At 50.6% G+C, this 20,599-nt stretch overlaps 1 protein-coding gene across 5 annotated transcripts in view; it reads right to left on the minus strand.

Annotated features, from left to right (window-relative positions):
• Positions 1-20,599, minus strand: part of LOC143804151 (uncharacterized) — a 142,480-nt gene that overhangs the window by 72,562 nt on the left and 49,319 nt on the right. For all 5 annotated transcript variants that reach the window (XR_013220986.1, XM_077281949.1, XM_077281947.1 and 2 more), the window contains exons 15-21: positions 17,984-18,225; positions 3,541-3,658; positions 3,098-3,271; positions 2,876-3,031; positions 2,516-2,736; positions 1,475-1,646; positions 1,253-1,384 (exon numbers count right to left, since the gene is read on the minus strand). Coding sequence is in view for 4 of the 5 variants with exons in the window: in XM_077281949.1 (XP_077138064.1) it covers positions 1,253-1,384; positions 1,475-1,646; positions 2,516-2,736; positions 2,876-3,031; positions 3,098-3,271; positions 3,541-3,658; positions 17,984-18,225 (1,215 nt within the window). In the remaining variant the exon portion in view is untranslated. The remainder of the gene's footprint in view (positions 1-1,252; positions 1,385-1,474; positions 1,647-2,515; positions 2,737-2,875; positions 3,032-3,097; positions 3,272-3,540; positions 3,659-17,983; positions 18,226-20,599) is intronic.

Here is a 20,599-nt window from a genome sequence, read left to right on the forward strand (position 1 = left end):
CTCCCTCTGGTGGCTCTTTGTGTCATTCTGCTGGTCTGAGGCTGATCAGCTGTCTCGTTATCTGTTAGCTGGTTTCCTATTTAGTTCACCTGGACTATCAGTTGTTGCCTGCTGTCGATGTATTCAGTGCTATTTTGATTTCTCCTGAATTCCCTCGCTATCAGTCTCGTCAAGAGAAGCTAAGTTTCTGTTTGGTTACTTTTTGCTCATCAGTGTTCAATATGTTTCTTGGTTATTTATTTGTCCTTGTCCAGCTTGCTAATATGTGATTTCCTTGCTTGCTGGTAGCTCTGGGGTGCTGAGTTTCTCCCCTCACACCGTTAGTTGGTGTGGGGGTTCTTGAATTCTCAGCGTGGATATTTTGTATAGGGTTTTTCACTGACCGCACAGTTCCCTGTCTGTCTTCTGCTATCTAGTATTAGTGGGCCTCATTTGCTGAATCTGTTTTCATTTCTGCGTTTGTATTTTCCCCTTACCTCACCGTTATTATTTGTTGGGGGCTTCCTATATCTTTGGGGTCATTTCTCTGAGGCAAGTGAGGTCTTACTTTCTCTATAGGGGTAGCAAGTTTCTCAGGCTGCGTCGAGACGTCCAGGAATTTAGGCACGTTCACCGGCTACCTTTAGTGTGTTTGGCTAGGATCAGGTTTTGCGGTCAGTCCAGTTACCACCTCCCTAGAGCTTGTTCTATGTTCAGTAACTTAGCTAGTCCTATCTGTGATCCTCTGCCACTAAGGATCATAACAGATGCCGTTCTTGGGCTCAGTGCGCAGGCAGGATGCCGTTCTGGGGCTCAGCGCGCAGGCAGGACGCCATTCTGGGGCTCTGCGCACAGACAGGATGCCGTTCTGGGGCTCTGCGCGCAGACAGGATGCCGTTCTGGGGCTCAGCGCGCAGCCAGGATGCTATTCTGGGGCTCTGCGCACAGACAGGATGCCGTTCTGGGGCTCAGCGCGCAGGCAGGACGCCGTTCTGGGGCTCTGCGCGCAGACAAGATGCCGTTCTGGGGCTCTGTGCGTAGACAGCATGCCGTTCTGGGGCTCAGCGCCAGGCAGGACGCCGTTCTGGGGCTCAGCGCGCAGGCAGGATGCCGTTCTGGGGCTCAGCGCGCAGGCAGGATGCCGTTCTGGGGCTCAGCGCGCAGGCAGGACGCCGTTCTGGGGCTCAGCGCGCAGGCAGGACGCCGTTCTGGGGCTCAGCGCGCATCCCTTTTATTGCGCGTGGCTATGACGGCTGCCCCAGTGGTTACAGACCTTTTCTGCCTCCATGCTATCAGTTGTCTCCTTTATCTTCACTTTTGGCATCTGATTACCCACAATCCTCTGCTGCTTCCAGCACCGCCACCTGATGAGCAGCCCCTGCACCTCCTCCAGACGCTCCTGGACCTGTGGGGGCAGCGTGGACTCAATCACAAGGGCACTGCGGAGACCACCATGGCTGCGCCAGCAGAACCCGGCAACAACTATCACTCTCACCATCTGCAGAAGGCGATGATCTTCACCAATCAACTTCCAGCCAATCCCAGCCAGCGCTTCAAATTCCTTCCGCTTTCCCTGCATCGTTCTCTCCAGCTCCTCACTCTGCACCACGCTCAGTCCTCCGGCGCCTCCCGACAGAACCGGACCCCTGAAGACCACCGCCCACGATCTGTGTGGAGACCACCAGGAGGGCATTACATAGAGGATGGGAGGGGGATAAACACATGACGGGAAAGGGAGCGCGTCGACGACGGGACAGGGAGCGCACAGAGAACGGGACAGGGAGCGCACAGACAACGGGACAGGGAGCGCGTAGACGACGGGAGGGGAGCACGCAGAGGACGGGAGGGGAGCACGCAGAGGACAGGAGGGGAGCACACAGGACGGGAGCAAACAGAAGACGGGAGGGGAGCACACAGGATGGGACAGGGAGCACACAGAGGACGGGAGGGGAGCACACAGAGGACGATAAGGGAGCACACAGAGGATGAGAGGGGAGCACACAGAGGAGCTACAGAGGACAGGAGGGGAGCACACAGAGGACGGGAGGGGAGCACACAGGACGGGACAGGGATCACGCAGAGGATGGGACAGAAGCACACAGAGGACGAGAGGGGAGCACACGGAGGATGAGAGGGGAGCACACAGGATGGGACGGGAGCACATAGAGGATGAGAGGGGAGCAAACAGAGGACAAGAGGGGAGCACACAGGACGAGAGGGGAGCACAGAGGACGAGAGGGGAGCACACAGGATGGGACGGGAGCACACAGAGGATGAGAGGGGAGCAAACAGAAGACGGGAGGGGAGCACACAGAGGACGAGAGGGGAGCACGCAGAGGACGAGAGGGGAGCACGCAGAGGACGAGAGGGGAGCACGCAGAGGACGAGAGGGGAGCACGCAGAGGACGAGAGGGGAGCACGCAGAGGACGAGAGGGGAGCACGCAGAGGACGAGAGGGGAGCACACAGAGGAGCTACAGAGGACGGGTATACCGGTTGTTACTCTTCAGGCATATATATGACACATGATCACTGACCTGACGCTCAGGTACCGGAGGACGAACTCCCTCATGAGCGCCGTCCTCTGCAGGCGGGTCCTGTTCTCGCGCACATGGGTCTGTAAGTCGGTCCATGTCCTTAGTGCATCCTCGGCGCTCCTGCTTACTGACAGGCTCTGTGCCGGACACAAGCCCTGCAGCACCTCTCTCTGCGCCTCTACAGCCTTCACCTCTATTTCGATTGCTCCAAATATGTCGGTCTATAGTAAAGGGAAGTCGGGTCACGTAGACCCCCGTGTTCTGAGTGTGACACCCCGCAGTTAACCCGCAGCATCCACCATGTTCAGCCAGGACCATATCTGGCCTCAGGGTCTGTGTGGCAGCTGACGGGCCACTCACCTCCATCTGCTGCTGTTGGCTGATCGCTCCCCGCAGATCCGTCAGCTCCATCTCAGTCCTCGCAGTCATGAACTCCTTCTCCGCAGCCTCCAGCTGGGACTGCACGTCACAGAGGTTGGTGCAGGCGGCTGCCATCATGTGGGACACAGTGGACACCTGAGGAGACAGGAGTCAGAGCAGTGCCGGAGCCGGACCCCCACCCTGGAAGACAGAGCCCCTCACCCTGCTCTCTAGTGCCTCCGCCTCTCTGGTGGCAGCCAGGGCTCGCGCTCTCTCCTTCACGGCGTCGTTCAGCATGTCCACCGCTTCCTTCAGCTCCTCTAACGGGGAAAAGGTCTCTGTCCTGTCTGCAGGGGGGACATCGGGGTCACCGGGGGGGGCACCACGCGAGGAAATCTGAGCAGATAGAAGGGCGGTGTGAAACATGGGGACAGACACGATACACAGGCAGGGGTCCGCGCCACAAGGTGGTCCCAGCTCTACAGGATACAGTCAGTCAGGACCTTGGGAAAGCTGGGGCACGTACTGGGTGCAGACTTCACCACCCCCGCCCTGCTCCCCCTGACTGCAAGAAACTCACCCTCTGCCCCACGACCCCTGACCTTGCCTCTCGCACCCTGCTCCCCTGACCTCCCCCCCAGCTCCCCGGATTTTTGGACACTCACCATTTCTTTCTTCTTCCGCTGTTCCTCCATTTGTACAACCTTCATAAATTCAGAGAGAACCAATGTGTCCCTCAGATCAGAGACTCTGCGCCGGAGGGTGCCCTGAAGTCCCTGACACCTGCGAAACAGGGAAACATCACTACTAACAGACAAGTGACCGCAGCTCTGGAGGTGACTGGAGGATAATACATGATGTAACAGCAGAATAGTGAGTGCAGCTCTGGAGGTGACTGGAGGATAATACATGATGTAACAGCAGAATAGTGAGTGCAGCTCTGGAGGTGACTGGAGGACAGGTGCCCACAATCAGTCACACCCTGCTAGGAGCAGCACCTGTCTTGTGAGCTCCAGCACTTCCAGCAGGAGGCCCAGAGTCTGCCTCTCTTCTCCCCAGGGAGAGGCAGGCTTCCTGGGAGGCCGGCATGGCTTCCCAGGCTTCTGTTCCCCGGTCTGTGCCGGCGGGGGACAGAGAGCAGCAGCAGCAACAACCGGCCCAAGAGGGACTGAGGAGGTCAGGACAGGTGAGAAGAACCATACCCACCTACTCCAACCCTGAGACGGCTCATCGTCCGCCCAGAGAGGGAGACGGGCACCCCAGGCCCCAGGAACGAGAGCCCAGGAACATCCTGGGGGGAGAGGAGCTCCGGCGAGTCCACGAGTACCTTCTCCTCCCGAGTGGTCGCCATGCTACGTGAGTATGAGGACGCCGGCAAAGCACTGACCGGGCTGAAGGAGAAGCTGCAGGAGGCACGGATCCTGAACACCCGAGCCTCTAGCAAGGAGAAACCCGCGACCTCCCAGAGGTTAAGAGCCCTCAGGGATGAGGTGGCCCGGTTAGTGCTCCTCCGGGAGGGGATTGAGAAAAGCGCAGGTCCCTTCCTGGAGAGGTTTAAGAACCAGCGGCGGTTCTCAGAAATGAAGGGGTTAAATACCTCAGGAGAGCCGCCAGCCAGCGTCCTAAGCGACGAGGAGGAGGACGACGACGTGGCTGTAACTGGAGTCCTACAAGCTGGAACCAGCCGGGAGAGTGAGTCGCAGAGCCGACAACAGGGAAGCGGCCTCCCGGCACGGCAGAGGACTCCGACAGCACAGGCTGGAGTGTCAGCGGAGGAAGAGGAGGAGGGCGGTCTGCTACAGGAGATCCGACAGCTGGAGTCTCCAGTGAACCTGGACCGCTTCTCCTTTGGTGAGGACGAGCCAGCAGAGGAAACAAAGAAGAGGAAGAAGACAACGAAGGAGACCGCACGGGAGGTGGTGAGTTACAGATATGTACTGATGGATGATGTTACACCTACCACCTCCTTTGTAAACCCCACCAAACCTAAAGGCACGGGCTCTGCAGTGGGTCCGGGGCATAGGCAAGGTGGGGAGAGGAGGAGGACGTCCGGCGGTGCTGCCGTCTGTGCGGGGAACAGTGCAGGGGGCGAGGCTGTGGAGGTACTCACGGCGCTGGACATAGGGGACCCCGAGGAGTTTCCCTCCCTGCCCTCTGCAGCTAAGCCGGTTATCACCGGGGCTGAGGGGGGCAAGGGGGATGTCCACGCCGTTGCGAAAGGGGGACGGTGTGGGCAGACTCCATCCCTGCTCACTATGGCTGAGCCGGCCGACGCCGGGGCTGTGGGGGGCAGGTCCGAGAAACATGGTGCGGCGAAAGGGGGGCGCACTGTTGTGACAGGGGCGCAGTGCGCCTCAAGAGAGAAGAGGCACGCGGCTGCAATAGGGGAGCAGCGAGTCCAAAAAGGAAAAAAAAAGCAGGAAACATCATCTGCAGGGAACACTGGGCGCCCTGCTGCGACGGGAGGACAAAGTGCTCCAGCACCCAAATGTGACACCGGGACCCCGAAGGCTGTGGGTGCGGGGCAGGCGGCACCCCCCAACAAGCAGCGGGCCCAGAATAATAAAATACAAACTGCTGCAGTAGGGGGGCAAGGCGCTCCAGAGACACAACAGAGCACCAATCAAGGGAAAACAGGTGTGGTGCTGCACCCCTCCCCCGGTCCAGCAGGTGTGAGTGCAAAGAAGCCAGACACAAGTGAGGAGAAAATGGATGTTACTGTGGAAGGTGCAGAGAACAGTTTTACAAATAGTGGTGTGAATACTGGAAAAAAAGTGAAAGTGACGGGAAGTGGTGGCAATGGTAAGAAGAATGAAAGCAGCTGTGCAGGAAATGATGGGAGTAGTAGTGGAGTGAATGGTGGGAGTAGTGGTGGAGTGAATGGTGGGAATAGTGGTGGAGTGAATGATGGGAGTAGTGGTGGAGTAAATGATGGGAGTGGTGATGTTGCAAATGATGGGAGTAGTAGTGGAGTGAATGATGGGAGTAGTGATGTTGCAAATGATGGGAATAGTGGTGGTGGTGGAGTGAATGAGGAGAACATTACTGGTGTTGGTGGAGGGGAAGCAGGTAGTGGTCCCGCTGCCTCCCCAGCGGTGGCGGGGTCTTCAGCCCCAAGCTATTCAGGAGCTGTCACTGCTGGGGGTAGTAGTGCGCCCTTGTCTGGTGACCCTGAGGATGGTGACTTGCAACAGCGCTTCCTGGACGCCCTGAGGAGAGGGGAGAGTTCCATCAATGTAGAGGGGAGGGAGGTTGATCTGTCTTTCTGGATAGAGAGACACGGTCTTTCCGCCTTCCGAGATAGAGGGGCAGAGACTGTCTGGTCTCTGCCGACACCAGGGCAGAGGAGCAACCGTAGGAACGTGGCCCGTCTCCAGTGGGTAAGCAAGGATGCCTGTCCTGATCGGTCAAAGGTTGCTGAGCTCCTGCTGGGGATGGGCTTCGTGGCATATGACATCTTTGCCTTGATCCATCCCTATGGGACCTCCTACTTCGATGTCAGCTTCGTGGGACCGGAGGGCCTTGAGCTTTTCTGGTCTCGCCATGAGCTGGCTCGGGGTCGCCCCGAATGGCAGGGTTTCCTCGCTGTAGCAATATCCCGCCAGAACTCGGTCAGGAAGGTGACCGTTTTGACCAGTAACGAGTCACTTTCCTGTGTCGACATCTCCACCTGGGTTGGACGATACGGCGACATCGTCGGTATTCCCGAGAAGACCCTCGATGAGCATGGTATCTGGTCAGGAGCCTGGACCTTCATGGTGAAATTGAAGGTTTCAGGAAACACCGTTACCCATATCCCTTCCTCAACATTTTTGGGGAGGGACAGGATCTTGATTTTCTACCGGGGGCAGCCTAAGGTCTGTCACAGGTGCGGCAGCCCCACACACTTCAGTGCGCAGTGTACCACCCAGAAATGCGCACTGTGTGGGGACCTCGGCCATCTCGCTGCTACCTGTGGCAGGATTAGGTGTAACCTGTGTGGTGACCTCGGTCACCCGTTCAGTCGCTGTCCGCGTTCCTTTGCCAATGCGGTCCTGAAAGCGGCGAGTGCGGGACAGGCGAAAGCCGGGACTAATCTCGCCAGTGAAGGGACCAGCAGAGGCGGAGGAGGCAGGGAACCGGTGAGGAGCAGGCTGCCGCCATCCAATATCAGGCGGCAGCAGCAGCGCAATGGGAACAGGGGGCAGGGAGTAATGACCCTAAACTCTGACCCGGGTGCTTCACTTGCAGCTGAGGATCCTAAAGACGGCGAATTGAGCGAGGAAGTCAAGAGACTTGAAAGGGAGGAGCAAAAGGACGCCATGTCTGCCCAGGAACCTTCATCCGGTGACAGTCTGGATGAGGGAGATGGGGAGTGGTCACAGCAAAAGAAAAAGGGTAACAGGAAAACAACTAAGGATAAGAGGGGGTCCGGGCCTCGAGCCTCCTCCTTGGAGTGCGACCCCTCTGACTCCATAGCCCTGATCCAGGTGCCATTGGAAGGTCCAGCCGCCCCCCCTCTGGTGGATCTCTCTAACCGGTTCCGGGCCCTCCAGGACTCCCCTCCAGAGGGGGGCGATGGGGACCCGGGGCCGGAGGTTGCGGACAAGGTTGTTGGGGCTCAGGAGGTCGCTGGGTCTTCTTCTCAGGGGGAAAATACAAAGCCTTCTGGGGGGGGGGACTACCTCAGGACCACCAGACAAGGGCCAGAGTGTATGTAAGGAGAGAATGGATGAGTCTGTTTGTCTTAAGCGCACTAAAAACTCATCATTGTCAGAGGAAGAGGGTGAAACTGTTGGGGGTGGGAAGAAAAAGGCTATCTAATTCAATCAATCATGATGGCGGCACCCACCCCATTGACGCTGGCAACCATTAATGTTGCCAGCATAAAGTCAGATGTGGCAAGGTACACGGCCTTTCATTTTCTCGGCCAACTTGACGCCGACATTTTGTTTTTGCAAAAGACCAGGTTGACCGACCTATCAACCATGCATAAAGTAAGGCGGGAGTGGAGGCACGGGCCCTCCTACTGGTCTCTTGCGGCCGAGCCGTATAGTGGGGTGGCGGTCCTTTTTAAGACCGCAGCGGTTGAATGCAGACGATTGATCGAGTTAGAAATGGGGAGATGCTTGATCCTAGATGTCTCCATTGGGGGACAGGAGCTTCGGCTCATTAACATCTACGGTCCCCAGTCCAAGTGGGACCGCAAGTGTCTCTTCATGAAGATCAAACCTTTCTTATTTTCGAGTCGGCAGGTGGTCTTTGGAGGGGATTTCAACAACGTCACGAGACCCTGTGATAGAGGAGGTTCCGGAGACCGGCTGGCTTACGATTGCGTCGCGCTAAATAGGATAGTAAGTGAGGCACGCCTGGTGGATGTCCACATCCGGCACAACACAGGCCACGCGGGGTTCACCTTCTTTAGAGGTAGTCAGTGCAGGTCTAGGTTAGACAGGTTTTATTTGAAGGAGGATGCCGTCTCCTCGCCGTTGTCGGTTGTGGAGGTGGAGTTCTCCGATCACTGTTTGATTATGTTTTCTCTGAGCGTTACAGAGACTCCTCGGATGGGAAGAGGTTATTGGAAGCTAAATTCGTCACTCCTTGAAGAAGAAGCTGTAAGACGGTCCTTTGAGGATTTTCTTCAGAGCCAGGTACCGCTGCTGGGCCTAAGTAACACTAAGTCTGAGTGGTGGGAGATGTTCAAACATCGGGTGGCGAGATTCTTCCGGCAACTCTCGAACCTCAGAAGCCTGAACAGGGATCGCCTGTATCAGAGCCTGAGGAGGAAACTCGAGCAACTTGTCTCGACTGGGGGTAGCCGCGAGGCGATCTCCAGTGTGAAATCCTTGCTAAAGAGGTGTCAGTACGATAGGCACGCATCTTTGGTTTTTGAGAGGGATTACGGGAAGTACTACTCGCCCGACCCCTACAGAAGCTGCAAGATGTCAGTGAATAGTAAGATAGTGACCGGGCTGATGGACAGTACGGGATCCCTGAGAAGGTTCAGATCAGGGATCTTGGAGGTCGTCAGTTCATACTACTCGCACCTCTTGGGAAGGAAGGAACTGGATCGTGACAGGATGTCGGCTTTCCTGGCTGAAGCTGTTCCTGAGCCAGGGGCTGACCTCTCGCTGGGCGGTTTGGCAGAAGCGATCAAAGAAGAGGAAGTGAGACTGGCGATCGATGGGCTCCGGCCCAAAAAATCGCCAGGTCCGGATGGCTTAACATCCGAGTTCTTTAAGACCTTTAGGGACTCCTTGGTCCCCTGTCATGATCTCCATGGCCAGAGAACTAGCATAAGCCTCTATAGGAACAAGCTCTTGGAAGATGTAACTGTACTGACCATGAACTAAAACTACCGCATCATCTAGAAGTAGCCAGGTAGCATGTCCTACTTTTTATCCCTATATGCCCAGCGCCGGCCGGAGAACTAAATAATGCTAGCAGAGGGAAATATAAGACCTGACTCACCTCTAGAGAGATTCCCCAAAAGGAGACAGAAGCCCCCCACATATATTGGCGGTGAAATGAGATGAAACAACAAACGCAGCAGGAAAATAGTTTTAGCAAATTTGAGGTCCGCTTGCTAGATAGCAGAAGACAGAAAGCATACTTTCATGGTCAGTAGAAAACCCTAACAAAACACATCCAGAAATTACTTTAGGACTCTGACATTAACTCATAATACCAGAGTGGCAATTCCTGATCAACAAGAGCTTTCCAGACACAGTAACGAAACTGCAGCTGTGAACTGGAACCAAAATACAAAAACAAAACATGGACGAATGTCCAACTTATCTAGTAGATGTCTGGGAGCAGGAACAAGCACAGAGAGGCTTCTGATAACATTGTTGACCGGCAAGCATCTAACAGAGAAGCCAGGTTATATAGCGACACCCAGATCTAATCAGAACAGGTGAACAGGGAAGATGATGTCACAAGTTCAATTCCACCAGTAGCCACCGGGGGAGCCCAGAATCCAAATTCACAACAGTACCCCCCCCTCAAGGAGGGGGCGCCGAACCCTCACCAGAACCACCAGGGCGATCAGGATGGGCCCTATGAAAGGCACGAACCAGATCAGAGGCATGAACATCAGATGCAGTGACCCAAGAATTATCCTCCTGGCCGTATCCCTTCCACTTGACCAGATACTGGAGTCTCCGTCTGGAAACACGGGAGTCTAGGATTTTTTCCACAACGTACTCCAACTCACCCTCAACCAACACCGGAGCAGGAGGCTCAACGGAAGGCACAACCGGTGCCTCATACCTGCGCAATAACGACCGATGAAAAACGTTATGAATAGAAAAGGATGCAGGGAGGTCCAAACGGAAGGAAACAGGGTTAAGAATCTCCAATATTTTATACGGACCGATGAACCGAGGCTTAAACTTAGGAGATGAGACCTTCATAGGGACAAAACGAGAAGACAACCACACCAAATCTCCAACACAAAGCCGAGGACCAACACGACGGTGACGGTTGGCAAAAAGCTGAGTCTTCTCCTGGGACAACTTTAAATTGTCCATCACCTGCCCCCAGATATGATGCAATCTCTCCACCACCGCATCCACTCCAGGACAATCCGAGGATTCCATCTGACCGGAGGAAAATCGAGGGTGGAACCCCGAATTACAGAAAAACGGGGACACCAAAGTGGCAGAGCTGGCCCGATTATTGAGGGCGAACTCCGCCAATGGCAAAAAAGCAACCCAATCATCCTGGTCAGCAGACACAAAACACCTCAGATATGACTCCAGGGTCTGATTAGTCCGCTCGGTCTGGCCATTAGTCTGAGGGTGAAAAGCAGACGAAAAAGACAAATCTATGCCCATCCTAGCACAGAATGCCCGCCAAAATCTAGACACGAATTGGGTTCCTCTGTCAGAAACGATATTCTCAGGAATACCATGCAAACGAACAACATTTTGAAAAAACAGGGGCACCAACTCGGAAGAAGAAGGCAATTTGGGCAGGGGAACCAAATGGACCATCTTAGAAAAACGGTCACACACCACCCAGATGACAGACATCTTCTGAGAAACAGGCAGATCTGAAATAAAATCCATCGAGATGTGTGTCCAAGGCCTCTTAGGAATAGGCAAGGGCAACAATAATCCACTAGCCCGAGAACAACAAGGCTTGGCCCGAGCACAAACGTCACAAGACTGCACAAAGCCTCGCACATCCCGTGACAGGGAAGGCCACCAGAAGGATCTTGCCACCAAATCCCTGGTACCAAAAATTCCAGGATGACCTGCCAATGCAGAAGAATGTACCTCAGAGATGACTCTACTGGTCCAATCATCAGGAACAAACAACCTATCAGGCGGACAACGATCCGGTCTATCCGCCTGAAACTCCTGCAAGGCCCGCCGCAGGTCTGGAGAAACGGCTGACAAGATAACTCCCTCCTTAAGAATACCTGTGGGGTCAGAGTTGCCGGGTGAATCAGGCTCAAAACTCCTAGAAAGGGCATCCGCCTTAACATTCTTAGAACCCGGTAGGTACGATACCACAAAATTAAACCGAGAGAAAAATAATGACCAGCGCGCCTGTCTAGGATTCAGGCGCCTGGCGGTCTCAAGATAGATCAAATTTTTGTGGTCAGTCAATACCACCACCTGATGTCTGGCCCCCTCGAGCCAATGGCGCCACTCCTCAAACGCCCACTTCATGGCCAAAAGCTCCCGATTCCCAACATCATAATTCCGCTCAGCGGGCGAAAATTTACGGGAAAAGAAGGCACAAGGCCTCATCACGGCGCAGTCAGAACTTTTCTGCGACAACACTGCCCCAGCCCCGATCTCAGACGCGTCGACCTCAACCTGAAAAGGAAGAGTCACATCAGGCTGACGCAACACAGGGGCAGAAGAAAAACGGCGCTTAAGCTCCTGAAAGGCCTCCACAGCATCAGGGGACCAATTAGCAACATCAGCACCCTGTCTAGTCAAATCGGTCAATGGCTTAACGACATCCGAAAAACCAGAAATAAATCGACGGTAAAAGTTGGCAAAGCCCAAAAATTTCTGAAGACTTTTGAGAGAAGAGGGCTGCGTCCAATCACAAATAGCTTGAACCTTGACAGGATCCATCTCAATGGAAGAGGGAGAAAAAATATATCCCAAAAAGGAAATTCTCTGAACCCCAAAAACGCACTTAGAACCCTTGACACACAGAGAATTAGACCGCAAAACCTGAAAAACCCTCTTAACTTGCCGGACATGAGAGTCCCAATCATCCGAAAAAATCAGAATATCATCCAGATACACTATCATAAATTTATCCAAAAAATCGCGGAAAATATCATGCATAAAGGACTGGAAGACTGAAGGGGCATTAGAAAGACCAAAAGGCATCACCAAATACTCAAAGTGGCCCTCGGGCGTATTAAATGCGGTTTTCCACTCATCCCCCTGCCTGATCCGCACCAAATTATACGCCCCACGGAGATCAATCTTAGAGAACCACTTGGCCCCCTTTATGCGAGCAAACAAATCAGTCAGCAACGGCAATGGGTATTGATATTTAACCGTGATTTTATTCAAAAGCCGATAATCAATACATGGTCTCAAAGAGCCGTCTTTTTTTGACACAAAGAAAAAACCGGCTCCTAAGGGAGATGACGATGGACGAATATGTCCCTTTTCCAAGGACTCCTTTATATATTCTCGCATAGCAGTATGTTCAGGCACAGACAGATTAAATAAACGACCCTTTGGGTATTTACTACCCGGAATTAAATCTATAGCACAATCGCACTCACGGTGCGGAGGTAGTGAACCCAGCTTGGGTTCTTCAAAGACGTCACGATAATCAGACAGGAACTCAGGGATTTCAGAGGGGATAGATGATGAAATGGACACCAAAGGTACGTCCCCATGAGTCCCCTTACATCCCCAGCTCAACACAGACATAGCTCTCCAGTCAAGGACTGGGTTGTGAGACTGCAGCCATGGCAATCCCAGCACCAAATCATCATGTAGATTATACAACACCAGAAAACGAATAGTCTCCTGGTGATCCGGATTAATACACATAGTCACTTGTGTCCAGTATTGTGGTTTATTATTAGCCAATGGGGTGGAGTCAATCCCCCTCAGAGGAATAAGAGTCTCCAAAGGCTCTAAATCATACCCACAACGATTGGCAAAGGACCAATCCATAAGACTCAAAGCGGCGCCAGAGTCGATATAGGCGTCCGTAGTAATAGATGACAAAGAGCAAATCAGGGTCACAGACAAAATAAATTTAGACTGTAAAGTGCCAATGGAAACGGATTTATCAAGCTTTTTAGTACGCTTAGAGCATGCTGATATAACATGAGTAGAATCCCCACAATAGAAACACAACCCATTTTTCCGCCTAAAATTCTGCCGCTCGCTTCTGGACAGAATTCTATCACACTGCATGTTTTCTGGCGTCTTCTCAGTGGACACCGCCAGATGGTGCACTGGTTTGCGCTCCCGCAAACGCCTATCGATCTGAATGGCCATTGTCATGGACTCATTCAGACCCGCAGGCACAGGGAACCCCACCATAACATCCTTAATGGCATCAGAAAGACCCTCTCTGAAAGTAGCCGCCAAGGCACACTCATTCCACTGAGTAAGCACAGACCATTTACGGAATTTTTGGCAGTAAATTTCAACTTCATCTTGCCCCTGCGATAGGGACATCAAAGTTTTTTCTGCCTGAAGTTCCAAATGAGGTTCCTCATAAAGCAACCCCAAGGCCAGAAAAAACGCATCTACACTGCGCAACGCAGGATCCCCTGGTGCCAATGCAAAAGCCCAGTCTTGAGGGTCGCCGCGGAGCAAGGAAATCACAATCCTGACCTGCTGTGCAGGGTCTCCGGCAGAGCGAGATTTCAGGGACAAAAATAACTTACAATTATTTCTAAAATTCTGAAAGCTAGATCTATTCCCTGAGAAGAATTCCGGCAAAGGAATTCTCGGCTCAGATACCGGAGCATGAATAATAAAATCTTGCAAATTTTGTACTTTCGTGGTGAGATTATTCAAACCAGCAGTTACACTCTGTAGATCCATTATAGACAGGTGAACATAGAGCCATTCAAAGATTAGAAGGAGAGAGAAAAAAAAGAAAGACTGCAGCATAGACAGACTGGCAAGTGATCCAATTAAGAGCACACTCACAACTAGAGAAAAAAAAAAAAAACTCTCAGCAGACTTCTTATTTCTCTCCTTTCTCAGCCAAGGATTTTAACCCTTTAGTGGGCCGGTCAAACTGTCATGATCTCCATGGCCAGAGAACTAGCATAAGCCTCTATAGGAACAAGCTCTTGGAAGATGTAACTGTACTGACCATGAACTAAAACTACCGCATCATCTAGAAGTAGCCAGGTAGCATGTCCTACTTTTTATCCCTATATGCCCAGCGCCGGCCGGAGAACTAAATAATGCTAGCAGAGGGAAATATAAGACCTGACTCACCTCTAGAGAGATTCCCCAAAAGGAGACAGAAGCCCCCCACATATATTGGCGGTGAAATGAGATGAAACAACAAACGCAGCAGGAAAATAGTTTTAGCAAATTTGAGGTCCGCTTGCTAGATAGCAGAAGACAGAAAGCATACTTTCATGGTCAGTAGAAAACCCTAACAAAACACATCCAGAAATTACTTTAGGACTCTGACATTAACTCATAATACCAGAGTGGCAATTCCTGATCAACAAGAGCTTTCCAGACACAGTAACGAAACTGCAGCTGTGAACTGGAACCAAAATACAAAAACAAAACATGGACGAATGTCCAACTTATCTAGTAGATGTCTGGGAGCAGGAACAAGCACAGAGAGGCTTCTGATAACATTGTTGACCGGCAAGCATCTAACAGAGAAGCCAGGTTATATAGCGACACCCAGATCTAATCAGAACAGGTGAACAGGGAAGATGATGTCACAAGTTCAATTCCACCAGTAGCCACCGGGGGAGCCCAGAATCCAAATTCACAACAGTCCCCCTCTTGACTCAGGTGTTTAATGAGTGTCTCTCCTCGGGCACTCTGCCGAGATCATTAAGGAGGTCGGCTTTGATCATTTTGTCAAAGGGTAAGGACCCGTCACGCATTGAGAATTGGCGTCCCATATCACTTCTCAATGTGGACAGGAAGGTTTTGGCTAAGATACTCTTCAATAGGCTGGTGAAGTTTGCACCGCGGCTCCTTTCGGAGGCCCAGCACTGTTGCGTTCCTGGCCGTAGCACTTTCAGTGCTGTTCTGGGTGTCCGAGAGGCCGTGGAGCGGGGCAGGGCGGGCCTTTGGAAGGGGTTCTTGCTGACCCTGGATCAGGCAAAAGCCTTTGATCGGGTCGACCACGAGTACCTCTGGTCCACTCTTTTGAGGTATGGTCTGCCTGGAGGGTTTGTGGACTGGCTTAAGACCTTGTACGCAGGGGCTGAGACTTTCCCTCTGGTAAACGGGTGGATTGGACAACCTTTCGGGGTGGGATCTGGTGTCCGCCAGGGCTGCCCTCTTAGCCCTTTGCTTTACGCGTTTGCGATCGATCCCTTCCTCAGAAGGGTTGATTGTGGACCGTTGGCGGGGGTGGGGATGAGCGGGTTGGCGCCAGAGGCTATCCTGAGGGTAGTGGCCTACGCGGACGACGTTACTGTCTTTGTTTCTTCGCAAGAGGAGGCGATGGTGGTGATGTCAGAAGTGGAGAGCTACTCGGAGGCATCCGGGTCCAAGGTCAACCAGGACAAGTGTGAGAGTCTCTGGCTGGGAGGCGGGGATCCCACGTTTGATCTTCCGGACACCCTCCCCGAACCACAAGAACATGCCAAAGTCCTAGGCATCGAATTTGGCCAGGGTGATTACCCCACGAAAAACTGGGAAGGCAGAATCAAGGGTGTCGCCCAAAAAGTGGACCAATGGAAGAGTTGGTCTTTGACCCTGAGGGAAAGGGTTGACCTGTGCAAAGCTTTCCTGCTCCCCTTGTTAATCTACCTGGGCAGCGTCTGTGTCTTGCCGGAGCCCCTTTGGACACGGGTCTACAGTCTGTTCTTCCAGATGTTATGGGGGAATAGACTAAACCTAGTCAAACGGGAGGTCACTTATCGCACGAGGAGACTAGGGGGGTTGAATATGGTAAACCCCGTGGTGTTTCTAGTGAACACCTTTTTGAAAGTTAACGTGGCAAACCTCTGGAAAGAGAGGGCTCCTCCGTGGGTATTCTCCTGCAAAGGATGGTTTCAGCCTTTCTTCCAGGAATGGGAGACAGGGGGAAGATTGAAGGATCTTCGCACACCGCACGGGCATCTCCCGGCTTATGTTACCCCGGTTCTGAAAATGATGCGCCGGTGGGGTCTGGGAATGTGGGAAGTGAGGTCCCTCCCGAGGAAACTCCTCGACATGCGGGTCTTGCTTTCGCATTTTCAGAGACCATTGGTCCTCAGGGACTGCCCGAGTCGGGATCTAGAGGTTGGGTTAAGTTTGCTAAATTCTAGTAGGATCCCCAAGAAGTATTGGGACTTGACTTGGCGCTGCTTCCAAGGTAAGTTGTATGTGAGGGACAATTTGAAGCACAGGAGCTCCGTGGACAGGAATTGTCCCCGTGAGGATTGCGCTACCATGCTGGAAAGCATGGAGCACTTCCTGCTTCATTGTCCCTTTAATACAGAGGTGTACAACAGGGTGGGCGCTTCCATTGGTTGGCCGCGGCTGGCCACTCTGTCCTATGCCGAGTGGGCCTATGGAGCGTTCAGAGACCTCGGGAGAAGGGACCAAGTCACTTTATTCTTAGTCAGCGCAGTGGTCAGGTACTTCACGTGGAACGCACGAGTTTTAGTTACGACGCAGAGTAAAATCCTCCGTGTAGATGAAGTTTGTAGCAGCATCCTAGGTGCCCTGGTGAAGGTGCGTTCTCTGGAGTGCGAAAGACTGGGTGCCCGGAGGGCGGCCCATCTCTGGAGGGGTTTCTCCTTCGGGGTGCCTTAGTCCGTTAGCGCTCCTATATCCTGGTGGTGGGCTGATGTCTTTACACCCTAGATTTTTGTTTTGTATCTCTGTTCCCTGAATAGAAGGTTTGCAGGCATCGAACTTGAGCCTTGGGTGGTGAGTATGTAGGTTGTGTTCTGTGATGTTGGTTTTTGTGTATATTGTATATAGTGTATTGTATATATTGTATATAGTGTGTATAATAGAGGGTCTTAGTTAGGTTGGGTGGGGGGATTGGGGGGTTCAACGGCGGTGATAAGAGACTGATCTGGCCTGGCCCAGGCCCCGCCTGGGGAAAAACTTTGGGGCCTGATCCTAGCTCGGATAATTCCTGAACTTTGTGGCCAGAGCTGGATCAGGGGTGGCGGGATAGTTAGAGTAGGTGTGTGTATATATATTAAAAAAGGAAAAAAAAATAAAAAAAAAAAATAATAATAATAATAATAATAATAATAATAATAATAAAAAAAAAAATTTGTACACTGTATTGTATTTAGGTTTGTTGTGGGGTGAATGTGGTGGTGTAAGGGGGGGGCTGTAAGGTAAGGCAGTGGGACCAGTAGGGTTTTGTTGTGTTTGCGGTGTTGTATAGTGTTCGGTTTAGTATAATGTGTTTATAGTGTATATATTGTATATAATTTTGTATATAGGACGGTGTGAATGTAGTTGGGGTTGTATATAGTAGTATGAATGAAGCTGGGCCGGGGGTCTTATATGATTTTATACTATTATTTATATTTATATTTTTTACAGGGGTATTCATGTAATTATGAGTATTTTGTTTGTTGTCTTTTAGCTTTGCTTTATTTTTATTGGAATTTTTGTTTCTCGGTCCTGATTTGTAGGTCATGAACTTTCTCCATTTTGGTTCCATTTCTGGTTTATTTCTTTGTGATTTTTGTCGTTTGTTGTCGTCTGATTGGAGCTTTTTTCTTATGTTTTGTTCTGTTGTGTTTTATTTGTAATGTACCTTGGTTATTGTCATGTAAAGTATTTTTATTTTATTTAATAAAAGACCTGGAGGATAAGACCTGATATAACAGCAGAATAGTGAGTGCAGCTCTGGAGGTGACTGGAGGATAAGACCTGATATAACAGCAGAATAGTGAGTGCAGCTCTGGAGGTGCCATGATACAATACACCTGCACTCCTTTGTGTGGTTCCTCACCTCTCCTCCAACTCCTGAGCCTTCTCCTCCATCTCCTCGGTTACGGCCCATCTTTTAGCGATTCCTCGCAGACTCTGCAGAGCTGCGCCCCTCGTTCGCACCTCTCTCTCCAGCAGCGACACCTTTTTCAAGTCCTTACGGATCGTCTCAGGACTTCTCATGGTTGTCGGCTCTGACAGCAGAAACTCCACATCCTGAAGCCACTGAGATGTACGGCTGAGCTCCCGGAGAAGATGCCTGACCTGGGAGCGAATACAAGGAGAAAGATGTGAAAGCTACAGGCTCTGATGGGCGAGTATAGAACATCTATAGGTGCTGATGGGGTAGTATGTAATATATAGGCTCTGATGGGCGAGTATAGAACATCTATGGGTGCTGATAGGCCAGTATATAAGATCTATAGGTGCTGATGGGCGGTGTATATAACATCTATAGGTGTTGATGGCAGTACATAATATCTATGGGTTCTGATGGGCGTTATATAACATCTATAGCTGCTGATGGAGCAGTATATAACATCTATAGGTTCTGATGGGCGGAATATAATATCTATAGGTGCCGATGGGGCCGTATATAATATCTATAGGTGCTGATGGTCAGTATATAATATCTATAGGTTCTGATGGGTGTTATATAACATCTATAGCTGCTGATGGAGCGGTATATAACATCTATAAGTTCTGATGGTCGGTATACAACATCTATAGGTGGCGATGGGCGGTATATAATATCTATAGGTGCTGATGGGTGGTATATAACATCTATACATTCCAATGGGCAGTATATAACATCTACAGGTGCTGATAGGGTGGTATATAATATCTATATGTGCTGATGGGCGTTATATAAAATTGATAGGTGCCGATGGGGTGGTATATAATATCTATAGGTGCTGATGGACAGTATATAACATCTATAGGTGCTGATGGGCGGTATATAATATCGATAGGTGCCGATTGGGTGGTATATAACATCTATAGGTTCTAATTGGCTGTATATAACATCTATAGGTGCTGACGGAGCAGTATATAATATCTATAGGTGATGATGGCAGTATATAATATCTATAGGTGCTGATGGGCGGTGTATATAACATCTATAGGTTCTAATTGGCGGTATGTGACATCTATAGGTGCCGAGGGTCTGAATATAATATCTATAGGTGCTGATGGGCGGTATATAACATCTATAGGTGCTGATAGGGCGGTATATAATATCTATATGTTCTGATGGGCTGTATATAAAATTGATAGGTGCTGATGGACGGTATATAATATCGATAGGTGCCGATGGGGTGATATATAACATCTATAGGTTCTACTGGACTGTATATAATATCTATAGGTGCTGATGGGCTGTGTATATAACATATATAGGTTCTAATTGGCGGTATATAACATCTGTAGGTGCAGATGGGGCGATATATAATATCTATAGGTGCTGATGGATGGAATATAACATCTATGGGTGCTGATGGGGTGGTATATAACATCTATACGTTCTGATGGGTGGTACATAACATCTATAGGTGCTGATGGGGTGGTATATAATATCTATAGGTGCTGATGGACAGTATATAACATCTATAGATTCTGGTGGCTGGTATATAACATCTATAGGTGCTGATGGGGCAGTATATAATATCTATTGGATGCTGATGGGGCGGTATATAACAGCTATAGGTTCTGATGGGCAGTGTATATTATCTATAGGTGCTGATGGGCGGTATGTAATATCTATACGTTCCGATGGGCAGTATTTACCATCTATAAGTTCTAATTGGTGGTATATAATATCCATAGGTGCTGATGGGCGGTATATAATATCTATAGGTGCTGATGGGCGGTATATAACATCCATAGGTGCTGATGGGGCGGTATATAACATCTATACGTTCCGATGGGCAGTAAATAACATCTATAGGTTCTAATTGGTGGTATATAACATCTATAGGTGCTGATGGCAGTATATAATATCCATAAGTGCTGATGGGCGGTGTATATAACATCTATAGGTTCTAATTGACGGTATATAACATCTATAGGTGCTGATGGGGTAGTATGTAATATATAGGCTCTGATGGGCGAGTATAGAACATCTATGGATGCTGATAGGCCAGTATATAAGATCTATAGGTGCTGATGGGCGGTATATAACATCTATAGGTGTTGATGGCAGTACATAATATCTATGGGTTCTGATGGGCGTTATATAACATCTATAGCTGCTGATGGAGCAGTATATAACATCTATAGGTTCTGATGGGCGGAATATAATATCTATAGGTGCCGATGGGGCAGTATATAATATCTATAGGTGCTGATGGCCAGTATATAATATCTATAGGTTCTGATGGGTGTTATATAACATCTATAGCTGCTGATGGAGCGGTATATAACATCTATAAGTTCTGATGGTCGGTATACAACATCTATAGGTGGCGATGGGCGGTATATAATATCTATAGGTGCTGATGGGCGGTATATAACATCTATACATTCCGATGGGCAGTATATAACATCTACAGGTGCTGATAGGGTGGTATATAATATCTATATGTGCTGATGGGCGTTATATAAAATTGATAGGTGCCGATGGGGTGGTATATAATATCTA

This window comes from Ranitomeya variabilis, chromosome 2, assembly GCF_051348905.1.
Source record: "Ranitomeya variabilis isolate aRanVar5 chromosome 2, aRanVar5.hap1, whole genome shotgun sequence".
NCBI lineage: Eukaryota > Metazoa > Chordata > Amphibia > Anura > Dendrobatidae > Ranitomeya > Ranitomeya variabilis.